This window comes from Rhinolophus sinicus, chromosome 17 (assembly GCF_057876585.1).
Source record: "Rhinolophus sinicus isolate RSI-liver-muscle chromosome 17, RSI-T2T, whole genome shotgun sequence".
Lineage (NCBI taxonomy): Eukaryota > Metazoa > Chordata > Mammalia > Chiroptera > Rhinolophidae > Rhinolophus > Rhinolophus sinicus.
Window position 1 is genome coordinate 101,540,640 of NC_142517.1, and position 18,872 is coordinate 101,559,511.

Sequence of the window (18,872 nt, forward strand, 5' to 3'; positions counted from 1 at the left end):
GTAGCTTCCTCAGTGCCATAATTTTAATGACTTTTTCTTCAAAGAAAATCTAATCTTTCATAAATGTCACACTTCTATGAAGGTATCTATATTACATGTGTATATTACATGTCTGCATTATATAAATACTTGATTTTTACTGACAGTACATGAAAACTACTATGAGTAACAATAATTTACTCATATTCCTACCACCTTTTTTATTTTGCTCAATTTAACTGGTTGAATTTCTTCTTTAAAAATTAGAGTGTATATAGTTTTAAATTTTATGTTAAATGTCTTGATCTTTTAAAACATTGGTTCCAATTATTTTATTTCTCATCAGCCAGAAAAAAAGTTGTGATAATACCTATCTGTAGTGGTGTTACTAGATAACACACACTCTGCGCTGTAGATTTTGCCCTAATTACAGCTCTAGGACTGGAAATAGTTAATCAAGAAAATAACCTTCTGTTTATTATCAGTGAGTACCAATGAAATTATCCTTAGACAGTGTTTTTTCTTTTGTTTTGTTTTTTTGTTTTGTTAGGGGATGTCAAAGGCACTGGTGTATTTTTTCTTAATTTTGTTTATAGTACTTGCCAAAGGTTCATTCATAAGAATTTGGAAGGTTCATTAAAAGCATGATGACAAGTTTTATGTTTCGCTTATTAACAAGAACTTAAATACTTAAGTATATTAACTTTAAAATATGTGAAAAATATATAATGGATAGCTTTCCCTCATTTAATTCATCAGTAAGTAGATAATAACCTTCCTTACAAGTTGTGAATTCTGGAATTTGGTATCTCATTTGTGTGGTCCTTCTGAATAAAAAGAGCCAGAATACTAGTAGCTGTGAATGATGACTAGGGTGCTTCCCTGCAGCGATGTCCACTTCAAAGGGAAAACTGGTTGATTAGAAACCCACTGAAGCAGACACAGTGTTTTCTTTCAGGTTAATGTTACTGTGTGGGAATAAGGGAGAGCAGTCTTCTACACAAACCCATGCCACTTGACTCTTTTTAAAGGGTAAATGGTTTCTTATTCCCAATCAGATCTTTTGATGGTTAAAAAGGGGTATCTTTTTCTCCCTGTTCCAGCTCGCTGCCCAACATTCAAGAAATATTCTGACAAAACTCATTTCTACTTTTAAATATATAAATTGATTTCTACGTGACAGTACAATTTTAATAACGTGTAATTTAATGTATGTGGCACAGGTCATCTCCATTAACCTGAACCAAGTATTCAAAAGTTTATGTAGTAACTAGGCTACATTGGGACTCTACATTTAGAAGGAGGGCAGATGTCAAAATGATTTTTTAGACTGGTGGATAAAACAAATTCTAGGATATGTCTGCATATTTGAATAGACTAGATTATTCCCACAGGGTATGTGATCAGAAGTGATACTAAGAGTCATCAGACATAGTACATATATTGTTAAATGTGTTCTATTTAATAAAGTAGAGATATGGACTAATGTTTTAGGAAGGTTTTCATTAAGTATGTTGTCTCCAGCATTCTGGTTTATTAAAAATAAAGGCAGATAAAATTAATCAGGATACAGCTTCCTGAATGGTTAGCTAATTTTCTCTCTTTGTTAGGGGAAGGGAGGGCTATTCCCTAATAGTACATGTATGTTTTTTAAAAAAATTTGCACTGGTATCAATGTGTTGATAAAGAAAAGATAAATAGTTCATTAAGAAATGGTCTTAGTGAAGGAGACTTAACATGCTTCTGGCAAATACAGGTATAAGTAAGAAGAATTAAGATAAACATTCACCTTATGTATGAATCAGGGGTCTTGATCCAGCAAGGAACTTATCTCCAAAAGCATGGATGTGACCTCTGTGTAGGCAAATTTGTCGTATAGCAAAAGGATAGTGATATACTGTTCATGGAATAAAAAATAAGGATATATTGATCACCTCCACAAATGTATGTTCTTGTCATCTGAATTACTGTTGCCTTTTTATACAACTTACTAGGTAACCCTTGGTAAAAATTTTGCAGTGTAACTGTACAGCTCCTCATGGAAAAGTTAATACTTCCCCTTAATTAAAGTGTATCCTTAGATGAGGGAAGGAAAAGAAATGTTAGCCTAGTTCAGTGACTTTCCAGCCTCATAACCCGATAGTTTCATGCACATTACGCTATTTTCTATGGTGAACCTGTCACTCTTTCAGATTCTAACAGTTAATAGCTTTCACTGACTACTTATTTAAAATAAGAAATTATGTCAACTTTTTCACTTTAGAGTCTGCTCTCTTAAGCCTTGTAAAAAATAAGGAACAAAAGGTAGTAAAACAGAACATTAATACCAAGTGATCTTTGATTCCTCCCCCCAGTTTAATCCTTTGATATCTTCTCAGTCATTAAAAAAAAGAGGCTTTGAATCTTGTGATCCCTTCTGATACAGGTGGAGAGCTTCAAAATACACTTAATTATTTGAATTGTATATTGCATGGCCGTAACAAGGCAGTATTAGTTCTCTGAAAACTAGTTTCTGTTCATCTCAACCAGAAGTCAAAAAGGGTTCTGACCAGCTAAATAATAGCCTTCAGTAAATCTACAGAGGGTGCCAAACAATGTATACACACTTTAAGAAAGGAAGAAACAATTAAAATTGCAGTAATATATACTGGTAACAAACGATGAACACAAGTTGTGTATACATTTTTTGGCACCCCCGGTATATACTTGACCCAGTGGAAAAGGACTAGCATCTGAAGGCCCTATTATTGAACATTTGACTTTTTTCCTATTTTTTTCTAGGCAAACGGTTAGAAGTGGTAACTGATAGACTGGACAGCAGGAAAGAAACCTCAAAAACTTAAACGTGAGCATAGACTAAATACAACAGAAGAGCTGGGCTTAGTATAGGTGTGAGCGGTCCTCACCCCTAGGGATATCACAGCATGGTCATGTAAGTTTGGCCTCTTCTGGGACAATAACACGACTGAAAACAGGATAATTCTACATAGGCTCGTAAGATACAAAGTCTATACCGTAAGTCCTCACTTGACATTGTTGATAGGTTCTGCGGTTTAAACAAATGATGTGTAACGAAACCAGTTTTACCACTGGGGGCTGACAGAAACGAGTTAGGTTCCTGCAGTTAGGTTCCTGCGGCTCCTCATCAACACGATACTGAAACTACCTGCTGTGTGTTGTGAAGCTGAATCTCATCTAAGCCAAAACTCGCAACTTAATTTCTACCCATGGATTTTCTTATCCATTTGTTTTTATGCTACAATTTCAGGCAGCCTATTTAGGAAAGCTTGTAAAAGGCTTAGTACGAGGTGCTTCCCTAGTCCTATTTCAAGGCCACTGTCCTTCCCTACATGGCAAGCAGCATGAAAGCCTTCCCGTTACCATGTTACTCCCCAGGTTTCTGGCATTTGTATTTCTGGTTATATACAAAGGTTTCTCTGATGTTATTGTCTCTTGACCATACATTTTTTTTTAACGCAGAGCTTTAATCGCTTTGGAATTAGAGAATACAAAAATGGAATCAAAGTCTTTGCAAATTTTCTATCTTATTCTCTGGTTATCTGCAAGGTGAGCACACTGTATGTACATCATAGGATTCATAGAACGGAGATGTAAATACCTAATAAATACCGGGGTGGGGGGCAAAAAAATGTACACAAGTGGACACTTGGGTCAGTGTTGCTCAAGCAGCAGTTTGCCATAATCAGAAGTGTCTGGACACTGATGGAACCACTTTGAGCACCTCTTGTAATTGCAGAAGTGAAACATGACTTGTATTCATCTTTTGTTATCAGTATATATTGAGTATTACAATTTTAATACAGCTTTCCTTTCTTAAAGTGTGTGTACATTTTTTTGGCACCCTATGTATTTTTTGCTTTTTTACGGATTGGTTTTACTTAGAGGAGACTGAATTTTTGCATCTGAAACTCAGAGAAATCAGTTATCAGATAACGTACCCAAGTAAAAGTAGATTGTAACCCATTTTTGTATTTGTAATGATAAGCAGAGAAAAAAAGCAAACTATGGCAGACTATTTAAGGACCAGGCAGGTCTTACTTAGCTTAATGCCCCAAGTCTCAGTGATATTAAAAAAGTAAGCACTACACAATTGTATTTACAGATGTTATTTGTAGTAATGTTTGCTATGTCACTCAAGGAGCTGAGACTGTGGTAAACCCTTCACTAATTAGAGGTTGGGTCCCCTGCTATGTAATGACCACCTTGGCTCTTCTATACATCTTTTGCTAAAACCTGACTCCCTGTTGTATTTAGTATAAATTTTTCCTTAATGTATCGCGTGGTTCTCACTGTCACTTGGGTCAGAGTCCCTTGGAGTGTGGATACTTACTTGGAGTGGAGAGACTGTGGCCTCAGCAAAGACATACTGAATCAGAATCTATAGTGATGAGGCCCAAGAAACTACTTATAATCAAGTCTGGTGTTTTCAGGAGCTGCCAGGTAGAGACTCAGTTGTTTAAGCCCCTAATGTTCAATTACTCCTTTTTCCTCACTTTTCACATCCAATCCATCAGCAACTTCACTGCCTTCCCTGGTGAAAGGTATGCTGCATTACCGTTGTCCCTTCCCAGGGCCACTACAATACACTGGCCCTCCCATCAGCTTTTGTCTTCAAGCTATTTTCCACCAGTGGCAAAAGTAGTGTTCTTAAAATGTAAATCGTAAAGGTAAGACAATTAGACCAACTTTAAGAATAACTGCAAGGGACTGAAACAAAAACTACCATGTTTCCCCGAAAATAAGACCTAGCCGGACAATCAGCTCTAATGCATCTTTTGGAGCAAAAATTAATATAAGACCTTTATTTTACTATAAGACCGGGTCTTATATTAATTTTTGCTCCAAAAGATGCATTAGAGCTGATTGTCTGGCTAGGTCTTATTTTCAGAGAAACACGGTATAGTAAAATGTATTAATACACAATGAGACTATAACAAAAGCCCCATAAAACCACCTTGGCCATCTTTGGAGGATGCTAGGAAACCAATTCTTTGTTATCCTTCCTTTTTTATAGAAATGTAACCTCGGGATTACCAAATTATTGATGAATGGAAATATATAGAAATAGTTCAGCTAATGAATGAGAGTATCACCATTTTGAAATCCCTAATGAGATAATGATCTCATCTAGGTAATGATTATCAGTAGCAGTTAATATAAGAAGGTAACCACAGGTGTGGAAGTAGCTAACACCACTATTAAGTATTGCCCCCAAAATCTGCCTCAGTAGAATACAGGAAAACATGTCAAATTGCAATCAGCAAAATGCAGAATGTGGGAGACTACAGAACAAATAATCTGGTTTCTTCAATATATAAATTGCAAGGAAACAACCACGAACAAAAAGGGAGGGTAAGGAAACAGAAGATTCTACCAGAGATGTATCAAATTGCACTTAAAGACCTTACTTGGATCCTGATAAGAACAAAATGGAAATAAAACACAAAATAATGGAGGACATTTGGAATTAATAGATTTTTGGTGTGATAATTTTCTGAAGTCCTTATGTTTGTTTTAAAGATATATATGGAGATATTTCACATGAAATTTTTTATGTGGGATTTGCTTCCAAATAGTCTACTGGGGGAAGAGTTGGTGGGGACATAGATGAGAAACAATTGTTGAACCTTGCTTTTGTGTGCACCTCTCCATTCTCATTAATAAAGTTAGATATAAATGACATGACTGAAACCTCATCTGCTATTGATTTAGAATCCGAAGGCCGTACCTGGGCCTGTGAAGCCACTGCCTGCCTCTCCATTCTGTCTAGGGGTCCTTTACTTCCACCAAGTTCTTGCTGCCCCAGGCCTCTGCACACACAGTTCCTTCCCTTTGAAGGGAAGTTCTTCCTTCCCCTCTGGCTGCCTTGGAGCCTCTCTTTCTGGCGTAACCAGCATCTTGTAGGTCTTTCCTGACCACCCTGGACTTAGATCGTGCCTGTTAATGTTGTCAGTGTACTTTCGCATAAGTTATAATTATATCTGTTAGTTTCTTTTTTTGGTCTGTGTTTCCTACTAGAATATAAGGAGCTATGTCTGTCCTGTATTTCTAATGCCTGGTCCATGTGTGATATAGTAGGTACTTAATAAGTGCTTGTTGAATGAATTGTGTTCTGTCTTAAATGTGATTGTGAGTTCAAACTGTTTGATGTGAAACTAAGTTGACTGGGTAGATGTTATTTCTGGAATAAGCTCAAGTAGTTCCTTGAAACCAGACATATATCTTTATGACAACTGGGATTGTGAAAGCAACATAGGGCTGAAATGAACTCTGAAATTTACATAGACTGTCCAGAAATAGTACATAGATTGTCCACTTGTGTGACCTGTATATTTCATTAATGACATTAACTTCTGTTTAGCCATATGTCTCTCTGCATTGAATGCTCACTGGAAGAGTTTAGCTCGTACCCCAGTACTGAGATCCCTGGACTAGGAGTATCTCTCTGAAGAGGTCTTTGTACCACAGCACCTGACACACGGAGGCACTTCAACTGCTGCATGTACTTGAAGATCACAGCAACTCATTCTCCACTAGTCCAATTAATTGTAGCTCATTTTATCTTCAGAAATCATTTATCATTTAATATTTTAGTTTTAGGTAATCTTCAGATTCTTCTTGAGCTCTTGTGTTAGCCAGCCTCTGGGGGGCGGGGGCAGGATTGCACAGCCCCGCGTACTCATGCACACCCGCACTGAATAGGGCTGGCCTATATAACCAACAGGATATTGTGGGAATAAAAGAAGGTGACCTTGTGTTAGGTCATAAAAGCCATTGCAGCTTCTGCCCAATTAAACCTCTCAAGATTTTTCCTGTGTGGGTCTTCTCTCCTGTTTTCTTCAATAGAATGACTTCTCATTCCTGACTGTAGCTTTAAAAGGTCATTTTGGATCCTGCCTTTCTCTAGCTTGCCATCCTTGCAATCTAGAATCATCTGTACATTAATAAATATGCTTTAGATTTCTACCATTTTCAGTCATGAATAAAACACTGGAAGACATTGGGTCCCATATTGCTTCTAACAGTCCTGATAGATTGAGTACATTCAGAGACTGACAATGAACCTGTGAGGGTTTTAAGGTTACAATATTCTAAAATCTGAAATACTTAACATGGAGATGCGACATGGGTGACAGAGTAGATAAATGATGTCACTTTCATCTATTAGATCCACCACCGTCACTGGAGAACACTAGACTGAATTATCATTAGCTACCTGGAAACCAATTTTTAAAGCATACATTCCAGTGTCGTTTTATACTGGTTTTAAAACCACAAATTCTACAAATTATGAAAAATTCCCTATTACATTTTTTCAAGGGGAGTGGGAATCCTTAATTTAATTAGACAACCAAGCTGTGGCAGTAAGTCTTTATTTTTCATTCAAGGTGCTATTGCAGGTAACCAGAGAAAACACTGCTGTTTTCAGATATACAGAACTGAACACATTGCCCCTCTGTACACAGAAAACCGGTGAGCGTTGCCAGACACTAAAACCAGGAAAAAAAATGGGCTGAAGTCACCTGTCGGGATGCTTACGAGTCACTCAGCAGTGTTACTGTGGGCTGTCTTGACCCGAAAGCAGGATTACAGTCACTCTGGCAGCCCCGGGGAACCCTAAAATGCAGAACTTGTGAGGGTACAACAAGAAAGCAAGAGACCGACACCATGTCTCATTCCGAAGGGAGACTGACTTGGCACCCAGCTGAGCACATTTTAAGAGTTGACAAAGCCGTCTTAATAGTTTAAGGTTGAGTCTCCTTTACCACATAACTCGGCAGTGGGCGTAACTGACAAATATCTGAAACATCAGCAGTGGGCGTAACTGACAAATATCTGAAACATCAGTGAAATAAGCCTAGAGTTAAAAAACAACAGTCTATGTAACAGAATTGTTATTTCACAGCTTCTGCCCAGTGCTCACCTGCCCTACAAAAGCCCCACATCTGATGAATTTCAGTGCAAGCCACTAGCAACTGTAACAGACCTTCCTTAACCCAGCTCTAAAAACTAAGTATAAGAAGTAAGTGCCTGCGAAGTGATGCGTCCACGGGAAAATGGCAGCGTTTCTATTGGAGGTAAGTGTCAAGTTTCCTCTTGATGTTGTCAAAGGAATCTGCTCCCATGTAATCAGCCTGGCCTTGTTCCCACCGCTCCTTCCGTTCTTCTGAGGACACAAAGGGCTGTGCTGGAGGTGAGCCCTCCCCAAGGGACAGCTGTGATGTGGCTCCTGAGATGTCTTCCTAGAAAGGAGAGCAGAATCAGAGACTCCTTGAGAGCTGAAAATCAGACTGTTTTAAGGAATGCAATAAATTGAAGAAGGTGAGAAAAGCCAGGGTGAATTATCATGCAAAGTAGCAAAAACTGAAAAGTATCACATGAAACAAACAAAAAAGACACAGAAATACAAGGGTCATATGATTTTTTCCTAACGAAATGAAGACTTCTTGACTCAGTGAAAACATTGGGAGAACAAAGTAATTAGGGTTAATGTTTAAGTTCTGCATACCTTTCTACAGAAGCCACAAGAGAAAGCCAGTGTATAGACCAAGTCTGAAAGCTGCAAACAGTTCATTAGAAAGTGTAAGATGGATGGACACGGGAACACAAGTCTCACGATAAATTCTTGATCTGTGTCGGCTCAGAAAGGTTGAGAACTTAAACAAAATGATACCTCTGAGCTAAGCTTCAGAAGGAATCTACCCAGAGAGCCGCACCTTGTACACAAGCTGTCACATTGTAAAAGCGAGAGCTAAGGGGTTGAGACCATGCACCAAACTCATCTGCCTGTTCAAGCTCATTACCAAGTAGCATCTATTCTTGTAGCTTCTGTTAACTTAATTAGCTTAGTTTTGAACAACTGTCTCAATTCCCATCTTCACCTTTCTTGGTTCATAATTCTCAGTCCCTGGGTTGCAGAAGGAACAAAATAAATGTGCAGGAAACGGAGCAAACCTACTCTACATTAAATTTGATTCTCATTACCTATAATACGCAATTAACTTCAATTGGACCATCAAGGAACATCAACGCTGTCTTTCAAAAAACTCTTGAAGGGAAAAAGTACTGGAAATCTTAGCGGAGAAAAAGGAAGGTGAATGAATACATATAGGTGTTGCTTTTGACAGAGAAAATGGGAGAACCAAATTTTTGATTACCTGATTTTGTTACTACATGTATGTAAGTGTCGGTGTATACATCTGCATTTACATAAACTGGAACTTCAGGTACTGGGGTGGGTTCCATGGGACTGTATTACAGCTGAGGCAGCAGCAGTCCTTCCCTTGGGTTAGGCCTGCCTCCGCCTTCCACTTGTAGCAGGAAAGATACAAGAGGCTCTTCAGAGTGTTTTTCCTAACAGTCTCTCAGACCTGGATTGGAATCCCAGTTCTGCTACTGACTAAATTACAAACCATCCTTAAGCCTCAGTTAATTCATTCTCACATATAAAAAGGGACTATCAACAATATTTACTCAATAAAATAGCTGTAAGAGTTAAATAAAAAATAGCTAACTTTTCTTAAGCACTTATTATGTGCCAGGCAATGTTGCAAGTACAAATGTTATTTCATGATCCACATAAAACAATTAGAGTAAGAATGTAAGTGTGAGTTATCTTTCCCTTTCTCCGTTTTATATTTTGTTAAAAGTGCTAATAAATGAAATGGCTAAAATTTATACCACAGCAAAGAGACGGATTTCTTATAACCTTAGTCTCTTACAATTATAGCAAGGTAATTAACTGATCAGTTAGACTTGCTTATAATTCACCCATTCAATTCTATTCTTTAGACCTTAATATGTACCACAAAAGTTTAATTTCTTTTCCAATTCTTAAAAAAGAATAAACCTCAGAGGAAGACCTTTAAAATCAGAAAAGATGATAAGCAGTTTGCTGTTGTAAATGTTAATATGGCATCTTCCTCTTACATTGTTTCTTTTTAAGATACTATATAACCATAGAGGAGTTCAAGCAGCAAATCAAAATAATCCTAGAAAAGTATCTGTATGTTCATGTTATTGTAATTTTCACTGAAAACACATTCTTCTGAGCAATGGCAAAAATAAAACAGGTGCATTTAAATGTTTGCAGCTTCTAAAACATGAAATGGGACAACCTTTGTTCTTATAAACCACCTTTAGGAACATCTCACAATCTTAGGACAATGGGCTAGGAATTTTATAGTTAAAATGGATGGATATATAGGAAAACCTCTAAAACCCTTTATTATGCTCTCAGATCTAATGAAATCTGCCACAAAATCTACTGCTTTAACCTTTGCTGGTAACATCTCTCCCCTCTGAGATGGGTAGTGTTTTTATTTTGTTTTTTAAACACAAAATTTGTTTATCTCTTTGTTTAAAATACCACCAAATAATCCATTTCTGCCAGTATACCAAGTTTTTCAAAATACAGCATCAAATTACCTGAAAGAAAGTTCAACACAGAACCTACCACATTTAGGTGCGAGCCGGTGTCCTGGACAAGGCCGAACTGCTGGAGCAGCGGGAAAACACTGCTGGTGAAGATGTCCCACCACAGGTCGAGAAACTGGGGGTGAGTCGTGATGGGGTCAGGGGACTCACTTCTGACAGTCTTTGTTTTGGGGTCATAAGTATAATTCCATGGTTTGATTTGTCCCAGGAAATGCACAACTTTGGCATTTGCACCAAACCTGCCGAGTGAACACAAGTTGAACTGGTTAGTGGATGCGGAGCGCTAACAAAATAAGCATCGTTTCGTTCCGGAGCCTTAGCAGTGCACCTCCCATCCTGTAGCAGGGGCTGGAAAGGAAACTGAGTTCACTACAAAATTTTTTGATGTGCTTCTTAGGTTATTCAATTGTATGTTAAATATACACAAAAATCCAAAAGTATCAGGGGATCAGTGCAACAACTGAAACACCAATTCCTGGTGGATAGGGAAGGTCCGAGCACTTGGAAAACCACTTGCTATTATTACCTAGTAAAGTTGAAAATGCTCACGTTCTACAACCCAGAAACTGGGCTCGCAGTCATGTACCCCAACGAAACTCTTACACACATGCAACAGGGGCCATAACCAAAATGCCCTGAGCCCCAGCACTGTCTGAAACTGGTACGAACTCGAAACCACCCAGATGACCACATGTGAGGTGAGCTTATTGTTCAGCAAGTATTCACTCCTCTGCTCCGTCTCCCCAAGAGAGTACATCTTCCTGCCTCACTGATGCTGGGCGTGCTCATTTGACCTGCTTTGGCCAACTTAATGTGGGCAGAGGAGACTGTGCCTTTAAAAAGCATTGTTTGTTTTGTTCATCCTCTCTGAGAATGTGCCCGGGTCGCCTGCCGGTTCCACATGAATGAGACCCATGGAGCAAACAGGGATCAAGCCTGTGGCCTGGCTCCAAACCCAGCTGACATTATCGGCGCTGTCCCAGCCTCTCCACAAACATATGAGCAAGACACACATGCTTATTGTTGAACGTTACTCAGATTTTATGGTTATTGATCCATTCCATTTTTTCATTCAAAAAATATTTACTATCAGCTCTATGCTAATCACTCATTAAGTATTATTCCCACTTTATAACTGCTCTTTGTACTTTTTAAATTTTGTCATTTTTTCCCCCTAGAAACACACCCACATCCTAGGTTGGTTAAAAGCAGAGGACTGAGCAGGGGAGGCTCACACATCTGTGTTTCCCTTCCTACTTCTGGTGGAAAATTGAGCCAAGATATTTTCTCTCATGCAATTTCAAACTTTAAATGGCTCTCTGTGCCTGTCCCATGTCATAAAAACTAAATTATGTGACCTGGTCCTTCACATCCTTTTCTTTTTTTATAAGGACAATTTCTGGTATATCTGTATCATGGAATACAATACAGTAGTGAAAATGAATGAACTCTAGCTATACATAGGTAGTAAATGAACTTTTAAAAATATGCCAGAAAAAAGAAATACGTACAAATTCAAATAGAAAAACATGAATCCATTTAAAACAAAAACAAAAAAGTACTATTAAAAGACTAGAAAACAGCAATCAATATAAATGTCATGCTATTGGTTATCCGGTGGAGAGGGGACGCTGTGATGGGCAAGGGACAAAAGAGCTTCTAAGGTACTGGTTGTGTTCCATTTCTTAACTGGGGTGGTGGGAATTTTTTAAAAATCGCACTTTTTTTTGGTATATTCTCTTTTGTAGATACACTGTATTTCACAATAACATCTTACAAAGAATAGGAGTTAAGAGTGGTGCTGTTCTGGGTTGGAGGCAATGTATGCATAGAAAACCAAGTAAGAACACAGGGGAACACAAGTGCCAAAAGGAAGATGGGAACAGTGGCTGCTCCAGGAATTCGGAGGCAGGGGGTGGTGGGAGCTAAGTAGGACCATGCGGCAGCGCGTGCTGAGCCGGCGATGGGACTTCGGTGTGTACGACAGAGGAGCTGGGGAGCGGGTGCTGACACGGGGAATTTCAGGCAGGGGATGGCAGCTCTCAGGCGAGCATCTGTGTGCTGGACCAAGTCTCCTCCAACTGGAGCCCAGGAGGAAGCTTCGCTAGGGAAAGGGGAAACGGGACAGATCCTTGTGTGTGAGGCTCACGTGTCAGACTTTAGTGGATTTGTCACAGAGGCAACCAAATGATTTGATCATGATATACAGATCAATACAATGCAAACTCCAGTCACGTAACCTTTCCCAGCTCCTAAAATTTATTATTATTTTTTTAATGTCAGAGACCTGTTACATAGCTATCACTGGACACGACTGGGAATAAAAGTCCTGCAAGGTAGGTCTCCCTGATGGGTAATGGAGGCTCCTAGGAGGAGGCAATGAGGTGGCAGAGATGGGATTTGGCACACTTCTGCCTGTCTCTTAAAGCCTGAGCTCTTCCCATCCTGCCATGCCACCGTTCCCAAACTATTCAAGTAGAGCCTATTGTAAATTTCCTCCTAAGGGTGACCATCCCAGAGTGCATTTCTTCTGAAAAAGATGCAGATACCTGATACCCCCAAGCTTACTCTTTATTTTATACATACAGTATATTCACACACACACACACACACCCCTATCCATTTTATCCGTAAAAGCATAGAAATCATAATGCTCAAATCTGTGCACAGTATGGCTTCCATGAAATAAGCACCTGTTATATGTACGGCATGATGCTCAACGTGTGCTCTCAAGAGCCTTTTCTCCAAACAGTGAGATGAGTCACCAACATGAAGGTAATAAACAACAGCACAAGCAAGGCAGCAGCTCGGGGCTACCAGGGCAAGAGCCACATTACGGGCCATGGAAATTCCCTAGCAGTTTAGGGCAGGTTTGCATCGTCAGGAGACGCTGTGTGCCGGGAGTGGGCCCGACAGGCCTGGGAAAGACGAGCAGCACTAAGACAACTGCCTTCAGCAAATGTTCTAATGATGACGGGACCCAAACCAGAGCTCCGACCCTTGTGTGCTGGGCTGGGGAGAGCCCGTACCCCCCTCATCCCGCCTCATCCCAGCAATGTAAACACTTAAGCCTAAAACTGGAATAGAGCGCAGTGTGAGCTTCTCAGACACTCACTCCTCCTGACTCAGCTTCCCCGCCTGCAATGACAGCATTTGTCCGCTCCTCCTGTATTAGCTGACCAGTGAGCTTTGGCCGTGATTTGCTTAGACCTGATATAAACGTCATACACACTCATGACATGAGAGGTACAAATACTAATTAAAGCAAATTAAAATTAAAAGATGAATCTAGAAAAACCCTGTTCCTTTCTAACTGCTCTCCTGTGCACTCACTTGTGCCAGGAAAACATGTGCATGATTGATGACAGTTAACCTCCTCTGGGAGGAAAGCAACGCTTGAAGAGGGTAACTGCCTTGTGTCGGATCGTATGGCCGGTGAATGACAGGGCTGGGATCCCACCCAGCGGTCTGGCTCCAGCGCCACGGCTCTTAGCCACAGCGAGGCTGTTCTTATGAGACACTCCCAGAATTTTAAGGACGTCGTCCGAGAGTGACACTTGTTACTCCATGGATTAACCCCCTGCCTATAGATGATCAATCTGAAAGGTGGAAAAGGGTGCCTAATAAGCCCTGGAAATACCCCACATACAGTCAAGAACACAGCAACAGGAAGTAAGCAATAGGAAAGAAAGCTACAAAGCCAGCCACTTAGCAGCGTCTGAAGAAAGACTGTTCTCAGAAAGATGCAGATTGCATCAAGTTTAGCGGAAAGAGGTGAGAACGAGAACAAGAAATGGATGGTGCTTCTTAGGGCCAGCTAGCCGGTGGCCCTGACATGGACTGAGCTGGACCGTGTCTACTCAGCTCCTCTCCACACCTCAGTCCGTGAGCTGGGCTTCAGAGCTCAGGCACAGGACCCCAACGGAATGCCACTGGCAGTGCCACAAATGTCTGCACAGGGAGGCTGCCCCATTTCTCCCTCAGCCCCGGGCTCCGTCTGTACTCCATGGTGGCTCCAGGACTTCTGCAACGTCCCTGGATGCCAGCTTCATGCTGGTAAGATGCCGCCCCATGTGGCCCCTGTGTGTCAACAGGAACTCAATTTGGGGACACAGTCCACACCCTGTATTTCACTGTGGCTCAGGCCTGGACTCTACCTTCAGGAATCCATGGTCTTCGAGTGTCTCTTTAATGCTAAGTTATTGTTACCCTCAGTGGCTGGGGAAGGATCCTTCTTCCTTAAAATTAGCTCCTTCACCTATTCTACCCTCACAGCGTGAAAAATTTATCTACTGGCTGGTACTTTCACAGGCAGCACAGTCTTGGTTTTAAGAAAGTTCTTGATACGCCTGCTTGAGGTAGAAATCAAGATCATAAGGGTCCTAAATCTGGGTGGAACTGCTCTTTCTACTCAAAGGCGAGGAATTCCTTGGTGCTGGTAAGTTTGGTGAGGGTGCGAGGGGCAGAGGTGAGCAGGAGTGCGCAGGATGTACCCTGTGATGTACCCTCCTAACAGCTTCCCAAACTTCAGCAACAAAACGAGTCCCAAAGTGCATGCTGTGAGTAGGTTTCCTACACAAACTGACTGGCACCAGGGTATTGATGGGCAGACCAGATATAGCTCATGTGGATTCAGGAGTGTGATACAGACTCATAAGAGAGGAAGTAAGAAAGATGCTGGACACACAGAAATCAAGTGCAGGCTTCAGATGTTATGGGTTCAGGCTGGGATCAGCCCTGTTTCTGTAGAGTAAGGGGCAGGAACTCTTTTTGTAGGTATGGAACCTAACTGCCACACACCCCATGGACTGATGGAAGCGATCAGGGGCAGGAGGAAAACAAGTTTTAGAGCAAGGACTCTATGAGAAGAGCAGGCCTGGGGGAGTCACTGCACATGGAAGGTTTGGGCCAACCCCACCAGGGGCCTTTTGAGTGGGGGAAGTAAGGCAGCTGCTTACTGGTAAACACGGGGCCCAGGAAGAGGGGAGGGAAGCGAAGATGGACTTTGAAGTTTGGCATAAGGTCCTCATCCACAGGACGTTCCTGGAAATCATCTAGGGCGGCCCTGGGCTTGATATAAGGTAGACTGTTAGGCCTCACACTGGCTGCCTTATATGCAGGTTTGTGTGTTATACAGTGAAAACGGTACAACCATAGAAAGTCTGGGGCAAGACGGCAGAGTAGATATATGTTGTGCTCACCCATGAACACATTAAAATTACAGCTTAATTATAGAACAATCAACCTGGAGAACCATTTAAAGTCTAGCTGAACAGAAGTCTTCCAAGACTGAATCAAGAATAAACAGAAAATCTGCACACACCAATTATTACAAATGAAATCGAATCAGTAATCAAAAAACTCCCAACAAACAAAAGTCCTGGACCAATGGCTTCACAGGTGAATTTTAGCAAACATTCAAAGAAGAATTAACACCCATCCTCCTGAAACTATTCGAAAAAATTCAAGAGGAGGGAAGTCTCCCAAGCCTGCATCCCAGGAATAAATCCCACTTGATCGTGGTGTATGATCTTTTTAATGTATGGTTAAATTTGGTTTGCTAATATTTTGTTGAGGATTTTTGCATCTATGTTCATCTGGGATATCAGCCTATAACTCTTTTTTTTGTCGTGTCTTTATCTGGTTTTGATTCAATATCTAATCAATTAACATGATACACCACATAAACAAAATGAAAGATAAAAAAATCCCATGATTATATCAATAGATGCAGAGAAAGCATTTGACAAAATCCACTAAAGTGGGAATAGAGGGGACAGGCTTCAACATAAAGAAAGGCTATGTATGAAAAACCCACAGGGGAAAAGCTAAATGCATTTTCCTTAAGATCAGGAACAACACAACGATGCCCACTTTCACCACTTTTATTCAACACAGTATTGGAAGTCTTCGCCACAGCAACCAGACAGAAAAGGAAATAAAAGGCATCCAAATTGGAAAGGGAGAAGTAAAACTGTTATTAGTTGCAGAAGACATGACACTATATATAGAAAACCCTAAAGATTCCACCAAAAACCTATTAGAACTGATACATGAATTCAGTAATGTAGCAGGATACAAAATTAATATTCAGAAGTTGGCTGTATTTTTATACACCACTAACAAACTATCAGAAAGAGAAATAAGAAAGCAATCCCATTTACAATTGCATCAAAAAACAAAAAACAAACACAAAAAACCAATAGACTAGGAATAAATTTTACCAAAGAGGTAAGACCTGTACTTTAACAGTGTTAAAATGCCCACACTACCCAAAGCAATTTACAGATTCAATGCAGTCCCTATCAAAATACCATTTTCACAGAACTATAATAAATAACCCTAAAATTTAGATTAAACCACAAAAGACCCCAAATAACCATGGCAATCTTGAGAAAGAAGAACAAAGCTGGAGGCACCATGCTACGTGATATCAAACTATACTACATGGCCATAGTAATCAAAACAGCATGATACTGGCATAAAAACAGACACATAGATCAATGGAACAGAATAGGGAGCCCAGAAATAAACCCATGCCTATATGGTCAATTAATCTATGACTAAGGAAGCAAGAATGTAAGTGGGGTAAAGACAGTATCTTCAACAAATGTTGTTGGAGAAACTGAACAGATACACGCAATAAAAATAAAACTGGATCACCTTCTTACTCCACATACAAGAATCAACTGAAAATGGATTAAAGACTTTTAAGTGTAAGACCCAAAAGCATAAAACTCCTAGAAGAAGACATATGCAGTAAATTCTCTGACATTGCTTTTAGTAATAGTTTTCCCGCTATATCTCTTTGGGCAAGGGAAAAAATATAAACGGGACTACATCAAACTAAAAAGTTCTTGCACAGCACAGGAAACTATCAACAAAACCAAAAGACAATCTACTGAATGGGAGGAGATATTTTCCAAGGATACATCCAATAAGGGGTTAATATCCAAAATTTATAAGGAACTGATACAACTCAACACCAAAAATCTCCAAACAATCCAATTAAAAAATGGGCAGAGGACCTGAATAGACATTTCTCCAAAGAGGACATCCAGATGGCCAATAGACATATGAAAAGATGCTCAACGTCACTAACTATCAGAGAAATGCAAATTAAAACCACAATGAGACACCACCCTACACCTGTCAGAATGGCTATCATCAGTAAATCAACAAACAACAAGGGTTGGCGAGGATGTGGGGAAAAGGGAACCCTTGTGCACTGTTGGTAGGATTGCAAATTGGTGCAGCCACTATGGAAAACAGTTTGGAGGTTCCTCAAAAATTAAAAATAGAACTACCTTATGACCCAGCAATTCCGCTTCTGGGTATTTATCCAAAGAAATCCGAAACACTAATTTGAAAAGATATATGCACCCCTATGTTTAGTTCAGCGTTATTTATAGTAGCCAAGATATGAAAGCAACCCAAGTGCCCATAGATAGGCGAATGGATAAAGAAGATGTGGTACATATATACAATGGAGTACTACTCGGCCATAAAAAATGAAATCTTACAATTTGTGACAACATGGATGGACCTGGAGGATATTATGCTAAATGAAATAAGTCCGTCAGATAAAGGCAAATAACATATGATTTCACTTACATGTGTAATCTGAAAAACAAAATAAGTGAACAAACGAAACAGAAACACACTCATAGATACAGAGAACAAGCTGATGGTTGGCAGATTGGCGGGGGAGGGGGGAATTGGGAGGTTGGGTGAAAAGGTTGAAGGGATTAAGAAGTACAAATTAGCAGTTACAAAATAGTTACAGGGATGTAAAATACAGCACAGGGAATATAGTCAATAATATTGTACTAACTATGTACAGTGCCAGGTGGGTGCTAGACTAGTCAGGGGGATTACTTTGTAAATTATATAAATGTCTAGCCACTATGCTGTATACCTGAAATTAATATAAAATAATACTGAATGTCAACTGTAATAAAAAAAAAAGACATCAGCAAAGGCATATAACATACTGCATCCTATTAACTGAGTTTTGGTTGAGATAAATTGTCTTCACAATATATATGTGAGCTTTAAGTACAAAAGTTTGTGAAAATATAATTTTTTTATGTTGTAAAATAAATGTGAATAAAATAAAAATACTATATAATTGTGTACTAACTGTACAAACAGAACACTGTTCATACCGCGAAGCAGCCTGAAGGGCTTGCTCTATTAGCTTTCATAGTAAAACACTTTGCTCACAAAAAAGATGAGCAAAAGGTTTCACACACTGTTTTCGTATCTAGAGTTTCAATTAACTTAGATATGAATTTCATGTAATTATTTTTTTGTCTCAATCATATTGCCTGAGGAATGTTTTTAAAAATCATTTTTTAAATTATTTTAACCAATTAATTTAGTCTTCTGTCATTTATGAAAATCCAAAATAACCATTATTAAAATATAATAAG

General features: G+C 39.6%; 1 protein-coding gene across 2 annotated transcripts in view; it reads right to left on the reverse strand.

Annotated features, from left to right (window-relative positions):
* Nucleotides 1-7,357: 7,357 nt before the first annotated feature.
* The window catches only part of GYG1 (glycogenin 1), a 35,987-nt gene continuing 24,472 nt past the window's right edge, over nucleotides 7,358-18,872 (reverse strand). Inside the window, exons 6-8 of one of the 2 annotated variants that reach the window (XM_074333900.2) lie at nucleotides 10,457-10,676; nucleotides 8,510-8,560; nucleotides 7,358-8,243 (exon numbers count right to left, since the gene is read on the reverse strand). In XM_074333900.2, coding sequence (XP_074190001.1) covers nucleotides 8,070-8,243; nucleotides 8,510-8,560; nucleotides 10,457-10,676 — 445 coding nt within the window. In that variant the 3' untranslated portion in view covers nucleotides 7,358-8,069. The remainder of the gene's footprint in view (nucleotides 8,244-8,509; nucleotides 8,561-10,456; nucleotides 10,677-18,872) is intronic. The other variant, XM_074333901.2, reaches the window with a different exon arrangement.